This window comes from Drosophila simulans, chromosome 2L (assembly GCF_016746395.2).
Source record: "Drosophila simulans strain w501 chromosome 2L, Prin_Dsim_3.1, whole genome shotgun sequence".
NCBI classification, from domain to species: Eukaryota; Metazoa; Arthropoda; class Insecta; order Diptera; family Drosophilidae; genus Drosophila; species Drosophila simulans.
In genome coordinates this window covers 8,613,884-8,627,232 of record NC_052520.2, presented here as the reverse complement: position 1 = coordinate 8,627,232, position 13,349 = coordinate 8,613,884, and the positions used below count along the sequence as shown (strand labels likewise).

The 13,349-nt window shown below is 45.2% G+C and overlaps 3 protein-coding genes and 5 non-coding genes across 8 annotated transcripts; 4 read left to right on the top strand and 4 right to left on the bottom strand.

Moving 5' to 3' along the window:
• The first annotated feature begins 129 nt into the window (after positions 1-129).
• On the top strand, positions 130-4,594 carry LOC6731549 (glutactin). The gene is made up of 5 exons (XM_016178617.3): positions 130-1,914; positions 2,612-2,767; positions 2,857-3,553; positions 3,619-3,815; positions 3,878-4,594. Exons 1-5 carry the CDS (start codon positions 1,570-1,572, stop codon positions 4,505-4,507), a joined length of 2,025 nt encoding a protein of 674 aa, XP_016024219.1. The 5' UTR covers positions 130-1,569; the 3' UTR covers positions 4,508-4,594.
• On the top strand, positions 278-349 carry Trnad-guc. The gene has a single exon. It is a non-coding gene; the product is annotated as a tRNA-Asp (tRNA).
• Trnad-guc lies at positions 632-703 on the bottom strand. Its single transcript has one exon. It is a non-coding gene; the product is annotated as a tRNA-Asp (tRNA).
• On the top strand, positions 2,043-2,114 carry Trnad-guc. Its single transcript has one exon. It is a non-coding gene; the product is annotated as a tRNA-Asp (tRNA).
• On the bottom strand, positions 2,401-2,472 carry Trnad-guc. Its single transcript has one exon. It is a non-coding gene; the product is annotated as a tRNA-Asp (tRNA).
• A 1,375-nt stretch (positions 4,595-5,969) lies between the features above and the next one.
• LOC6731547 (glutactin) lies at positions 5,970-8,976 on the top strand. Its single transcript, XM_002078656.4, has 4 exons — positions 5,970-6,241; positions 7,028-7,699; positions 7,842-8,207; positions 8,361-8,976. The coding sequence occupies exons 1-4, from the start codon at positions 6,011-6,013 to the stop codon at positions 8,967-8,969; spliced, it is 1,878 nt and encodes a 625-aa protein (XP_002078692.1). The 5' UTR covers positions 5,970-6,010; the 3' UTR covers positions 8,970-8,976.
• Trnad-guc lies at positions 6,598-6,669 on the bottom strand. The gene has a single exon. It is a non-coding gene; the product is annotated as a tRNA-Asp (tRNA).
• Positions 8,977-9,003: 27 nt separating the features above from the next.
• LOC6731546 (glutactin) lies at positions 9,004-12,696 on the bottom strand. The gene is made up of 2 exons (XM_039298594.2): positions 11,489-12,696; positions 9,004-11,087 (listed from the first exon to the last, which is right to left on the bottom strand). The coding sequence occupies exons 1-2, from the start codon at positions 12,651-12,653 to the stop codon at positions 9,175-9,177; spliced, it is 3,078 nt and encodes a 1,025-aa protein (XP_039154528.1). The 5' UTR covers positions 12,654-12,696; the 3' UTR covers positions 9,004-9,174.
• Between the last annotated feature and the right edge of the window lie 653 nt (positions 12,697-13,349).

The window sequence follows — 13,349 nt, the reverse complement described above, 5'->3', positions numbered from 1 at the left end:
TTAGGATGGATACAGATTTGTGGCCCAACACATAGTAGTAAAAGAAGATATGCAATAATAATGCAATATCTTATCGTGTATAGATACTCAGTGACAGGAGAACGCCAATAGGTAGTTCCTGGACATTCCCTACGGCAGAGCGATTCAGGGCGAGTAAATATTGTTATTATTGCAAGATTAATAAGTACATACATTACTTACTATTTTTTGATGCCTTTGATGTTGGTAAATTCAACCACTTATAACTTGTTTTTTATTTGACTCACGTTGCTCAACATCCTCGATAGTATAGTGGTTAGTATCCCCGCCTGTCACGCGGGAGACCGGGGTTCAATTCCCCGTCGGGGAGAATGTGAAAGCATTTTCTTTTTAGTATTTGAATATAAAATACTTAATATTTGAATATAAAATACTATTGGTTATGGATCCCGTAAAATTAATCAAGGTTTCTGTTTTTAATTATTTTCAAGGTATTTGTTGTTCCATTAAGTATAGGTTTTGCTTATAACTTTATTCTTATTAACCGGTAAACCAATAAGCCCTTTCAAGGCAGATTAATGTAAATGCATATAAAACGAACTGTTATGAAATAAAATTGAAAATGCGTTTAAAAAATAAATGTTTTCACATTCTCCCCGACGGGGAATTGAACCCCGGTCTCCCGCGTGACAGGCGGGGATACTAACCACTATACTATCGAGGACTATGGACGTTTTTTTGCCGGAACATTTTTTCAGCAAAGTAATTTACATTTAAAGATTAGAATATTTTCCATTTTAAGGAAGTAGAACTAGTTCGACTGGGCTGGTGGGGTTATGACTTCAAGAAGTATTTCAAAGGTTTATACTATATTACTCACTTTTTAGTATATATATATTAAAGCTTAAGGCCGCCCTCGTAACATGAAAGACTTAATGTGTCAGAAATATATGTACGTTATTCTAATGGATATTTTTGCATACAACTTACAACAAACTTTAGCTGCTCGTCTTATAAATAACTCTGTTACCTGCTTTTCGTTGCAGAATCGGAGAGCCACATAATGCACGCCGATGAAACAGATGTTAAAAGAAAGTTGTTATATGAACCATTTTAGGATACAGATGTCTGGCCCAACACATAGCATTCATATATTATTATTAGTAGAAGGAGATTAGCATAATGCAATATCTCATCGTGTAGAGATACTCAGTGAATCTTGCTCAGTGGGAGAAAATGCCCTAGGGGTCAATCGTAGAACAGGTTGCGCCTGGCTCTATTTTACTTTCATGCCAACGAGCATAATCCCATTTAGATCGCGGGCTTGCCTTTCGGCAATACATTGCCAAAGTTTGATTTTAGATTAGGCGTCGATGAATATTCAGCGATTGGAATCGCGAAAAGTGGCCATGAAGTTAAGAGGAAGATTGAAGCGGAGAGTGCTGACTTGACCCCATTTAATTCGAAATAGAACCCGTGCCCGGTCAAGTGTCACTCGAATATGGCGAGAAAGTCTTCTTGGTGGGTAGAGATCTCGGATGGCCTACAGTTCGCTTCCATCTACCCACAGCAGCGGATCGAAATAATATAATGGCGCGGTTTAGTGGAGTTGTACTTCTCCTGGCAATCGTCCTTCTTGCCGTTTTTGTTGCACAAGGCCTGGCAGAGAAGAACGCCAATAGGCAGAAGCAGCAGAAGCCCAGACCGGGAAATCAAAACCTTGGTATCCAGAAAAATAAGCGTCCAAAGCCCCAAAAAGTGCAGAAACAGAAGCCCAATAAGCAACAGGGTCAGAATGGTCAAGAGCCAAAGGTATTTACCACAACGGTTCCTGATTTGGGCAGGCTCCGTGGACGAACTCTGACCACCGATTGGACAGGGCAGAAGATAATGCAGTTCCTGGACATTCCCTACGGCAAAGCAGAGCGATTCAGGGTGAGTATATATTGTTATTATCGCAAGATTAATAAGTACATACATTACCTACTATTTTTTGATACCTTTGATGTTGGTAAATTCAACCACTTATAACTTGTTTTTTATTTGACTCACGTTGCTCAACATCCTCGATAGTATAGTGGTTAGTATCCCCGCCTGTCACGCGGGAGACCGGGGTTCAATTCCCCGTCGGGGAGAATGTGAAAGCGTTTTTTTTCGTACATATATGAATTAAAATAATATTGATTATGGATCGCGTATAATTAAAACTTTTTGTTTTTAATTATTTTCAAGGTATTTGTTGATATTGTTCCACTAAGCTTATAACTTTGAAGTTTAATAATATTTTATTCTTAATTTTATTCTTAGTAACCGATATACCAGTAAACCCTTTCAAGGCAGATTAATGTAAATGCATATAAATATAAATAGAACTGTTTAAAAATAAAATTGAAAATATATAAAAAAAAATGCTTTCACATTCTCCCCGACGGGGAATTGAACCCCGGTCTCCCGCGTGACAGGCGGGGATACTAACCACTATACTATCGAGGACGGTGAACGCCGTCTGCCAAATACCGGAAACGAAATGCGTGTGAAATAAATTTTCTAATTCCAATTTGAATCAAATGGCGTAACAAGAAATTATAGAATATATATGTGGTTAATAATAATATTTTTGTTTCATTTACAGCCAGCTGAGCCCGCACCTTCCTGGAAGGGCGTCCTTCCCGCCCATCGACCCCACGCCGGCTGTCCATCCATTCAGGATCTGATCGTGTTCGCCAAGCTGGAGGAAGATGGCTTCGATGTGGAAGACTGCCTGCGTCTGACAGTGAACACCAAGGCGGTTAGTTAATTTCCAAGACCTAATATTACCTTTTACAAAAATTAATTTAGCAAAGATAATTTACCAACATTATCCTGCTTTTATTACAGATGGAGGGCAAGTCCTTGCCGGTGATGGTGTACATCCACGGCGATTTCTTCTACGATGGTGACTCTGTGGAGGCAGCTCCCGGGTATTTGTTGGAGCAGGATGTGGTCCTGGTGTCCGTGCGTTATCGTCTGGGACCCTTCGGCTTTCTGTCCACGCTGACGGACGAGATGCCTGGCAATGCGGCGGTCACGGACATCATCCTGGCTCTCAAGTGGGTGCAGCAGCACATCGCATCCTTCGGCGGCGATCCCCAGCGGGTGACGCTCTTCGGCCAAGTGGGCGGAGCAGCATTGGTCAACGTGCTCACCCTGAGTCCTGCGGTTCCGGCCGGCCTCTTCCACCGCGTGATCTATCAGTCTGGCACGGCATTGTCGCCCGCCTTCATCACGGATGCTCCGCTGGGCGCCACCAAGGCCATTGGCCGGATCGCGGGATGCAAACAGTCCACTAAGGTGGATCAGCTGAACAAGTGCCTAAACCGTCTTAACGCAACTATGCTTCTGGCCGCCTTCAGCGTCCACGGCGAAAATCAACCCTCCTTGTCCGGCGGAGCCTACGGCGGTGTACAGCTGGTGATCGGCGGACCATCTGGCATTCTGCCGGAGCATCCGGGTCGTCTGCTGGCCGCCGAGAAGTTCCAGGCCTATCCCACAATGGGCGGTAGCGTCAAGCACGGAGGCACCTTCATGCTGAGAGGTAATTCAACAGATATTTCTTCAAGATTGTTATTTTATATATGCTATTTTGACTAAACATTACAGACATTTTTGCGGATATATTTAATGAAACCATTTTGGACGACAAGATGACCGGAAGGCAGTACATCGACACCATTATCGAACAAGCTAATGGAGCCGATCCCAGTGGATCGTGGAAGGAGTTCTCCGACGAGGAGATATTCACGCAGGATGATGTTAAGAATGGCACCTTTAGGCGTCTGACCCCTGGGCTGATCGATGTAAGTATAGTCCGACCAATATGTGATAACATTTTAAGGATCGAAACCCCTTTCTCATCCAGCTTTGCAGCACTATTTCCCTGAAGAATCCTGTATTATTGGTCCTGCAGGCCAACGCAAAGAAGCTTCCCAACAGCACTTACCTGTACAGCTTCGACTATGAGGGCGAGCAGAATCGCTATGCCACAGGTGAGGATGAGGCCAACTTCGTGCCCTTCGACATGGGTGTCTCACTGACCGACGACAACCTGTACCTGTTCCCGTGGCCACGATTCCTGGCCTTGAACTCCAACCGCGACCTCAAGGTGGCTCGCCGCATGGTGGCCCTTTGGACGTCCTTCGCCACAACGGGAGTTCCCCAAGCACCCGGACTGCCCACCTGGCCAGCGATGAGCGACGAGACAGGACTCTACATGAAGATCGATCGGACTGTCAGTTTCGGGGACAATTACCTGGACGAGTACCGCATCGCCGTGGAGGAGGCGAAGCACGGCTATAACCTGGTCAACGACGACTACTACGATCTGCAGGCAGCCCTTTTGGCGGCCAGCAAGCTGGATACTCTGAACGATGCCAACGAGGAGGATGAACAGGATCAGGACGATGCTGAGGGACAGAGGGCTGCCAGTCAAGCTGGTGGCCAAAACTGGGTCTTCATCGCCAGGAAGTCAACGCGCGTCCAAAAACAGTAGACTTTCCCAGCCTATCAACGTAACTTGTCCCTTTATTTATTTATATCATAAACATCCTCAATAAACAAACATATGTGAGACAAAAAATACAAGAAATTTTGAATTTTTAATCAATATGAGCGCGGCGAATATGCTTTGATTTAAAAAAGTGCTCAAAACATAGTTCAGAACTTGCTTTCTTCATTGGCCTCATAAATCATCTTTCGCCAGGTGAACAAAAGTCTGGCTTCAATTTAGAATTCATTAGGGAACATAATAAAGTTTTAATTAAGCGTGACAACTCATTTGTTCTATGGACTATTTATTTTGCTAGTTTTGCATCAGAATTGACAGGTCATGATGGGAAAAATCTTCGGCTTGCTTTGATTAACTTACGAGAGTTAATTTCTGGAGTTAATGGCTTAAAACGCTGATTATTTTTTTAAAGAAGAAATCCGGATTTGATCAGTAGTAATTTGTTGACACAGAGTTATATTTACAATATGCTGCTGACTCAACGAAACAAAAATTAATAATAAATTGGGGAATATGTTAAGTGGTTCCAATTCCCTTGACATTGAGCTCTCAAAAGCACAATAATGAAGAGAAATATTTTATTTCTTCGCTTTCTAGCTTCCTTACACCGTGGGGTTTCCCAAATTCATTTTTAGTTAAATGCAGCCAAATTGTGGAATTATCTGTTGCCAGATTAGTGAGGAGTTTTTGGCACTGAAGCATCACGAATGCTTTCTCCCGCAGCTCGCGATGATGATGATTGATATTATACCTCGTACTGTGAATTCCAGTAGCGAAGAGAATTTCTGGAATCAATTAGGTAAAATCTAAAATTTAAATCAGTTCCCGCATCTCTCGAGAAATTAATTTTGCCTGGCGCTACCCGCACTTTCATCGTTGTGAGAAAGACAAACCAAGTTAATGGACGATGTCCCATGTTTGCCGGCAAATATTCGCATCAATATGAGCGACTAATGACTGGCTATCGGACAAATCAGAAGTTCCAGCCAGCGGCTGCTCTTAAAGGTTTCCCTTTTACTTAAGATGATCAACCCAGCACCCAAGCAGCTAAAACCGGAGCGAAATCTATTCTTGCACTTGGAAAAATTTCTAAAGTAATGGGTTGATTAATTGATTGGTTAACTTAGTGAGTATACAAAAAAATGCAATTAGAACGAAGTGTATATATTATTTATGCTGTCTTGTAAAATCGTTCCGTAAAAGCGAAAAATAAAACAAGTTTATTTAGGTAACTTTAGTTTTTTTCTGTGTATCTATTAGCATAAATCAGTGGCTCTAGCCTCTGGGACGCCGCATCATTTGCAGTTTATTTCGCGTTTCGTTTTAGCCAGTTTCCGTTTGCAAACTCTTCATTTGGCTATTTCGGTCAGAAGTGGGGTGAAACTTCGGGTCACAGCGGACTAAAATCTATTGGTCCCCGATGGCCACAGATCAGTTGCGATCGGTTCCTCAAAGCGAGTGTTGGTTCGGTTCGCGAAATCCTCTGGAATGCAGCTCTTGTGGTGGCAAATAGTTTACCTGCTCCTAGTACTCCAATCCGTGGTGGAGTCCAGGGTTCGTGGCAGGCAATATGATGAGGAGAAAGACACTATTGTCGAGCTGCCCACTTTGGGCAGCATCCAGGGAAAGATTCTCGAAACTGCCTGGACGAAACGCGAAGTGCTGCAGTTTGTGGATGTCAGATATGCGGAACCTCCGACAGGACTGCATCGGTTTAAGGTATACAAGTGGATATTAATACTAATCCATTAATTAAAACATTAATAAGATATATTGGAATGATATGGAAAAGTGGCCAGTGAAAATAGCAGAAGCTTGAAAGTGTGTCAGCAGAACAAAAGTGATTAAGCCATATACATTATGCAAAAAATTAAAATCGTCGGTATGCTAAATAAGGCTGACGCAGAGGAACTTCGCGAAAAATTCCAAATAGAAATGTTTGATTTTATTGAGCGTCTGGCTTATATAGCATTTTAAAACTTTCAAAATTATGTTAATGTTTTTATCAGCAATAAATAAGCCAAACATAAAGATTCTAAGAGAGGAACACAAAAAATAAAACGATCCTCTCGCGTCTCCCCGACGGGGAATTGAACCCCGGTCTCCCGCGTGACAGGCGGGGATACTAACCACTATACTATCGAGGACTTGGCACAAATTTCGTAAAGTCCTAATATTTACCATCGGAACTCTTCGTTTGCTGAACTTATCGAAAAAAAAATAGAATCTTTGCAAGATAAACGATAGCTGAGTCATAGAAAAACATTTATAAATAAAAGCCTGATTAATATACTGTAAATACATTAAAGACTTAGTTTTGAACAACTTACCTATTAACAAAATTGAACAATGTGACGCACTATTTATTTATTTATGAACTCTTCTGGCTAAAATCTGATTACTGATAATGGAATTATTTTAATATTCTTTTTTAAAACCCTTTTCTAAACCTGCTTATGCACCCAGTATGCAAACTCAGTTATGATATGATTATGCCATTCATAGGCGCCCCGACCGATTGAACCGTGGGAGGATGTGATGGATGCCACTGCGGAAAAGATTGGCTGCCCGTCGGTGGTGTCGATGGACTCGCTCCGCAGGCTGGATGACGTCTTAGACGTGGAGGACTGTCTGACCATGACCATCACCACTCCGAATGTCACCTCACGACTCCCCGTTCTCGTTTACATCCACGGCGAGTATTTGTACGAGGGCAGCAACTCCGAGGCTCCGCCGGACTATCTGCTCGAGAAGGATGTGGTTCTGGTCACACCCCAATACCGCCTTGGACCCTTCGGCTTTCTCTCTACGAAGACAGATGAGATTCCTGGCAACGCTGGCTTCCTCGATATTTTCCTGGCCTTGCAGTTCATAAAGCACTTCATCAAATACTTCGGCGGTGACCCTTCACGGGTCACAGTAGCTGGTCAAGTGGGTGGCGCGGCTATTGCCCACCTGCTCACGCTCTCGCCAATTGTGCAGCGCGGCCTGTTTCATCAGGTGATATATCACTCGGGATCGGCCATTATGCCCATTTTCCTCGAGGAGGATCCGCGAAAGCACGCTCAGGAAATCGCTAAGAAGGCTGACTGTAAAATGGTGACGGTACGGGATTTGAACACCTGCCTAATGGAGCTGACGGCCTTGGAGTTGCTCACTGCCTTTATGGAGCACGCGGTACGTGAACCTTTTAGTTTCAACACTTGGCTAGTTACTTTCTTTAGAGCCTTTACACTGATATTAATTTTATATAGGAGGTAATTGATAAATTATGAAAAAATCATTATTATTACTTCCATTTCGTATAATCTCTTATTAGCTGGAAAAATCCGACCTCGGTATTGGGCACACCGGCGGCATACAGTTCACCATCGGCGGACCCAGTGGTGTTTTGCCCAAGCATCCGTACGATCTGATGCTGGAGTCCAACTTCTCCTATCCTGCAATGGGCGGTTGTCCCAAAAATGCCGGATCTCGCGTGCTCAACGAGATTGTGGACAATGACTTCGAGGGAAAGATACCGGATGATGAATACAACACGTACAACTACATCGACCACGTGATCCGACAAACGGTAGGCACCGATAAGACGATGCTCCTCACCAGCTTTGTAACCCACGACTTCTTCAACCGTCATTTGATGGAAAACGGCACCTTCGACACTCTGATCCCCAGGCTCATCGATGTGAGTTGCTTTTCCAAAATTTAATTTGAATTATTTAATTATTTAATTTAATTTAAAGTTATAAAAGGACCTCATATACTTTCTAATACACTCCATTAGTATTAACGACCAGCAAAACATTCTAAAAACTAAGTTATAAAATCTAATTTTCAGGTTGCTGGCACTCTGAACCACAAGCTTCCTGTCCTGCTGGCTCTGAATATGAATAACAAGCACAATCCGGACAACACGTTCCTCTACTCATTCGATTATGCGGGCGAGTTTAATCGTTACAAGGAAATGGACGAGGAGACCAACTTGCAGAGTCCCTTCAAGGCGGGCGTTTCGCTCACCGACGAGGCCCTCTACCTGTTCCCCTACCCGGAGCACGTGACTCGTCTCAGTCGCCCGGATCAGTCGATGGCTCACCGGATGGTGGAGCTTTGGACAAACTTTGTGATCAGTGGTAATCCGTTGGGATCCGCTCGCGTCGGCTACTGGCCGCCGATGACCACACTCTACGGGCCATACATGAGAATTGACGATACCATGACAATTGGGGGTAACTACTTCAGCGAGTTCTCCGCCACGTTGAGCGACGAGGAACAGGGACACAGTCTGATCCGCGAAGTATACTATTTGCGAAGCCGCAGCCGGAAGCGGGCTCTAATTAAGCGTCGAAAACAGCTGGCCAAATCTAATGCAAGAAGGTTGCAGAATCCGAAGCTCGGCGGGCGCAAGAGCCTAGTTAAGCGGCCAAATCGCAACAAGATACGTTTTTGACCAATATTTGATGAAGAATTTATAAAACCAAAAGTTATGATGTAAGCGGTAATTCAAAAATGTATTTATTCAAAAACAATAGCTTTCGATATACATATTTCTATAGATACCAAAGCGTGGTAAATTTTTAAGTTTGAGTTGTGTATACAAATTATTATGAAAGGTGGTTTCACATCATTATAATATGGACCATTGATTTGGTTACTTAGTTGTGAGAATTGCGTTCCCTCTCAGCCTGAATGCGATCCTCTTCCTCCTGCTGGGCCCTATAACGTATCTCCTCCAACTTTTCTTGTTCCTCTTGCTCCTCGCGGAGCTTGGTTGCGGCCTCCAGGTACGCCTCATAGGTGGCGAAATCCTCAACCTTAAGAACATCCTGTTCTGCTGCCTCTTCCTCATCTGGTGATCTCTCGTACTCCTCGCCAGGCTGTTGCTCTCTTTCCTGTTCAACCTGATCCCTTCGCTGTTGCTCGCGCTCCTGTTCCTCGGCATAGCTGCGGTCGGCATCGTAGGCTTCATAGTTGGGGTGGGTTGGCTGTTCCTCTGGCAAACTTTGTTCGGGATACTGGTGATTTTCTTGAAGCAATGTTTCTTGCTGCTTTCGCTCACGCTCTTGCTCCTCGGCATAGATTCGATCACGTTCAGCATATTTCTCTTGTAGGGCTCTACTATATTCTTCGTAGCTAGGGTATTCTTCAGGACCAGGTTCCTGCTGACCACGTTCCTGCTGTTCGCGCTCTTGCTGCTCACGTTCCATTTGCAATTGATATTCTCGCTCTTGCTTTTCCTGCTGCTCGCGACGCAGTTGCTCGCGCTGTTGTTGCTCACGGTCTTCCTCACTGTAGTTGCGATTGGCATCGGACTCGGGGAGAATTTCGTTGCCTTCAGGACCATATTGTTCGTATGAGGGAACATCTTCCGGATTTTCATCTGGCTGTGGCTCTCGTTCCGGATAACCCCACGGGTTTGCTGGTTCAGGATTATATTCGGGCTGTTGTTCTGGTTGCTCTTGCTCTCGTTCTCGCTCCTGACGTTCTTGCTCCTCTCGTTCTCGTTGCTCTCGCTCTTGCTGCTCGCGTTCATACTGTTCTCGTTCTTGTTGCTGACGAATTCGCTCTTCGAGCTCTCGCTGCTCGAGTAAGCGTTCTTCTTGCTCTCGCTGCTGACGCAGTCGTTCCTCCTGCTCTCGCTGCTGACGCAGTCGTTCCTCCTGCTCTCGCTGCTGACGAATTCGCTCGTCTTGCTGCTCACGTGGCTCCTGCTGAGCATGACGCTGTTGGTCTCGCAGCTGCTGCTCCCGCCTACGCTGCTCCCTCTCACGGATGAACTCTTGCTGACGAGCTTCCTGTGCCCTGACGTATTCCGGATCCGCAGGATGCCAATTCGGATGCTGCTGAGTAGGCCTGTTTTGCCAATTGGCGTACGGGTTGTAGGCGTATGGACGGCTGGTAGTAGTGGTTGTTGTGGTGGTCGTGGTGGTAATCGGAGGTAAAAAGTTAGTCGTCGGCTTATAGCTCACTCTATGATTTGGCAAGTAAATTCCCTCGCCAAAGTGCGGATCTAGCTCAAGCGGATTTTGCTGATTATTTGTGAAGCGTAGGAAGGGGCCGTACTCGGAGGTAGCCTGCGGCCATACACCAGAATTAGGATTGGGCACGCCAGTAGTCGCAAAGTTCACCCACATGGTGACCAAGGCACGAGACAGCGACCTGTCCGAGGGGTTCAGGCGACTAACCTCGGCTGGATAGGGGAATAAATACACGCTGTCATCGCTGAGCGAGGCATCTACTCCGAAGGGAAGAGGGTTGACCAGGTGTCCGAACCGACGGTGTTCTCCGCGATAATCGAAGGTGTACAGGTAGGCCGGGATAGAGCGGTACGACTGACTGATGGAGTTAATCACGGGGGCACGATACAGGATGTAGTTGCTAAGCTCGATCAGACCAGGAGCCACTGTTTGCAGGCTAGCCGTCTGTTCCTGGATCGGAGTAAAGATCTCGCGCAGTGCCCACTGCTTCCAGAGGCGGTGCTCGCTGGGCGGCGCTGTGTGGCGCAGGACAACGTCGATGTAGTCACTCACATTGCGAGACTGCAGGCGTGCGAGCTGGTTATAGATTCCTGGATTTAAATGAAATCAAATTCAATCAGCTATTGGGCTTAAAACATTCAAAAACAGAAAACTTTTTAAAGTATATTTGATACACCTGCAAATAAAAATAAATTTTAAAGCAATTATGCTTATGTCGAAAGGCTATCTGATTACTCTGGATTTTTTTGGAAATTCCCAATAATAAAAATATAATTTAATTGTCATTTTAAACTAGTTCTAATCAGTTTGACCTCGAGAACAGCAAACAGCACCTTATCAGCAAATGTGTCTCTCAATCGGCCTCTTCCGAAATAGATTAGCTCCATCATGAATCGCAACGTCGATGTTATGTTTTGGACTCATATACATGCATATGTTATCATTACACATCTTGGCCACTTGAAGTTAATAACTCAACAAAAGTACTTACGCGACACGATGAACGCACTGGCGTCCTTTGTGGCCCCGATAATCATGGGCAGAGCAAGGCTGCTGTTGGTAGCTAGTGAGGCTGGGTGGCTTGGTATGAAGCCCAGAGCGTCGCCCACCACAAGCTTGAAGCCACCCAGTTGGGTGAGCCCAAGGTGCTCGTTTTGGAGGAACAGCTGCTCGAAGGCTGCCACCAGCTGGGAGGTGGGCAGTCGGCCGAGGCAATCGTATAGGGGCCTAAGTCCTTGTGGGGATGGGTTAATGGGTGGTGGTGGGCAGCGAGCAAGGCGGGCGAAGGTACTCAAGGTGTCAAGTGGCTGGTTGTCAATCAGGTAGGGGTTCAAGGCGGTGCCCGACTGCAGGATCAGCTGCTGGAAGAGATTGCCGGCACGACCGCTAAGGCTCAAGGCGTGAGCCAATGTTGCACCACCAGCCTGACCCACTAGAGTCACCTGTCCCTCATTGCCACCGAAGTAGACCAGATTGCGATGCAGCCACTCAAGAGCCAAGTGCAGATCGGAAAGGGCGACGTTTCCAGGAAGCTCATCGGTTAAAGCGCTTAGGAAGCCGAATGGAGCCAGTCGGTAGTTGATGGAGACCAACAGCACATCCTTTTCCAGAACATAGTCAGGTTGGGCCTCCTGAGAGCCGCCGTCGAAGAGCATTTCACCATGAACAAAGACCAAAACGGGCAGCTGATTGGCGCCTTCGGGTGCGTAGATGTCCAAGGTAAGGCAGTCGTCGACGTTTTCTCCCCGGGATTCAGACAACCTCAGGCGTTCGAGCTCCGGAAACTGGGCACAATTGGGGCTCTGGACGGTGGCATTAACTCGTCCCTGGTATCCAATCGGTTGTGCCGCCTGGAAGCGCGCCAAGCCGCCTCCAACCGTACCATACCGTATACCCAAGAAAGCGTTCACTGGGCGATTGGCAATGGTTTTATGGCCACTAATTCCCAAGATCTGTCCGACTTCAGGCACTTGAACCACAGCTTCTTGGGGCTGTTGTGCAGTCTCCGACTGCCAAGGAACTGGCTTCAGCGGCTCGGGGAGCCAATTGATTCTGGTATCCTCGTCGCTATTGTCGTTATAGTCGTAACGTATACCCACAGAGTGAGCATGGATTTGAGCCCCACAAAGGGCCAACACTAGGAGCAACGGCTTCATGTTGCTCACTCCGTCGCGTTTTAAAGAGTACTGATTTCCAAATCGGATTCGACGGCCTGTAAAGCTCCGAGCACTATCAGTAATCCAAACAGCCTTGGGCCGATCAGCGAGGTTGGCTTGATACCACATTAAAGCAATGAATAGGAAAGCTTATAAAAGGTATACAACTTTATGGTTTTTAACCTAAATTACTTGTTAAAGACTAAAAATATAAAAATAAACAAAGAACTAATTAAGATTATTCTGGGTGTGTCTTGAATTAGTTTTTGAACCACCCTCGATATTATTGTTTTACACTTTCAACTGTTGGCGAACTCTAATATGAGTTCATTTAGTTAACAATGTCTCAAAGAAGTAGTTAAATCTACTGATATCTGATTTATATTACACTTAATAAAATATGGAAATTTTAAATATACTATACAAACTATTAAAATTACCGAGCAAACACTTTTTCAATTCGGGCCGGTTTCTTGGTTGAGCATTTATGTATAAGTATAGCTGTGCTGCGTCTGACGGTCTTAATCTCATCCGGTCGGCGGCCGATAGAGGATTATCTGTGGGTCAAGCTTCTCTTGTTGTTGAAGTTGTGTTTCACCATGTTAAATTAAGTTCAACCCATATTTATATTTATATACAACTTAATGGAACAGTTGTGGAACCCACTTTGATTATGAAACAATTTCTTAAAATAGC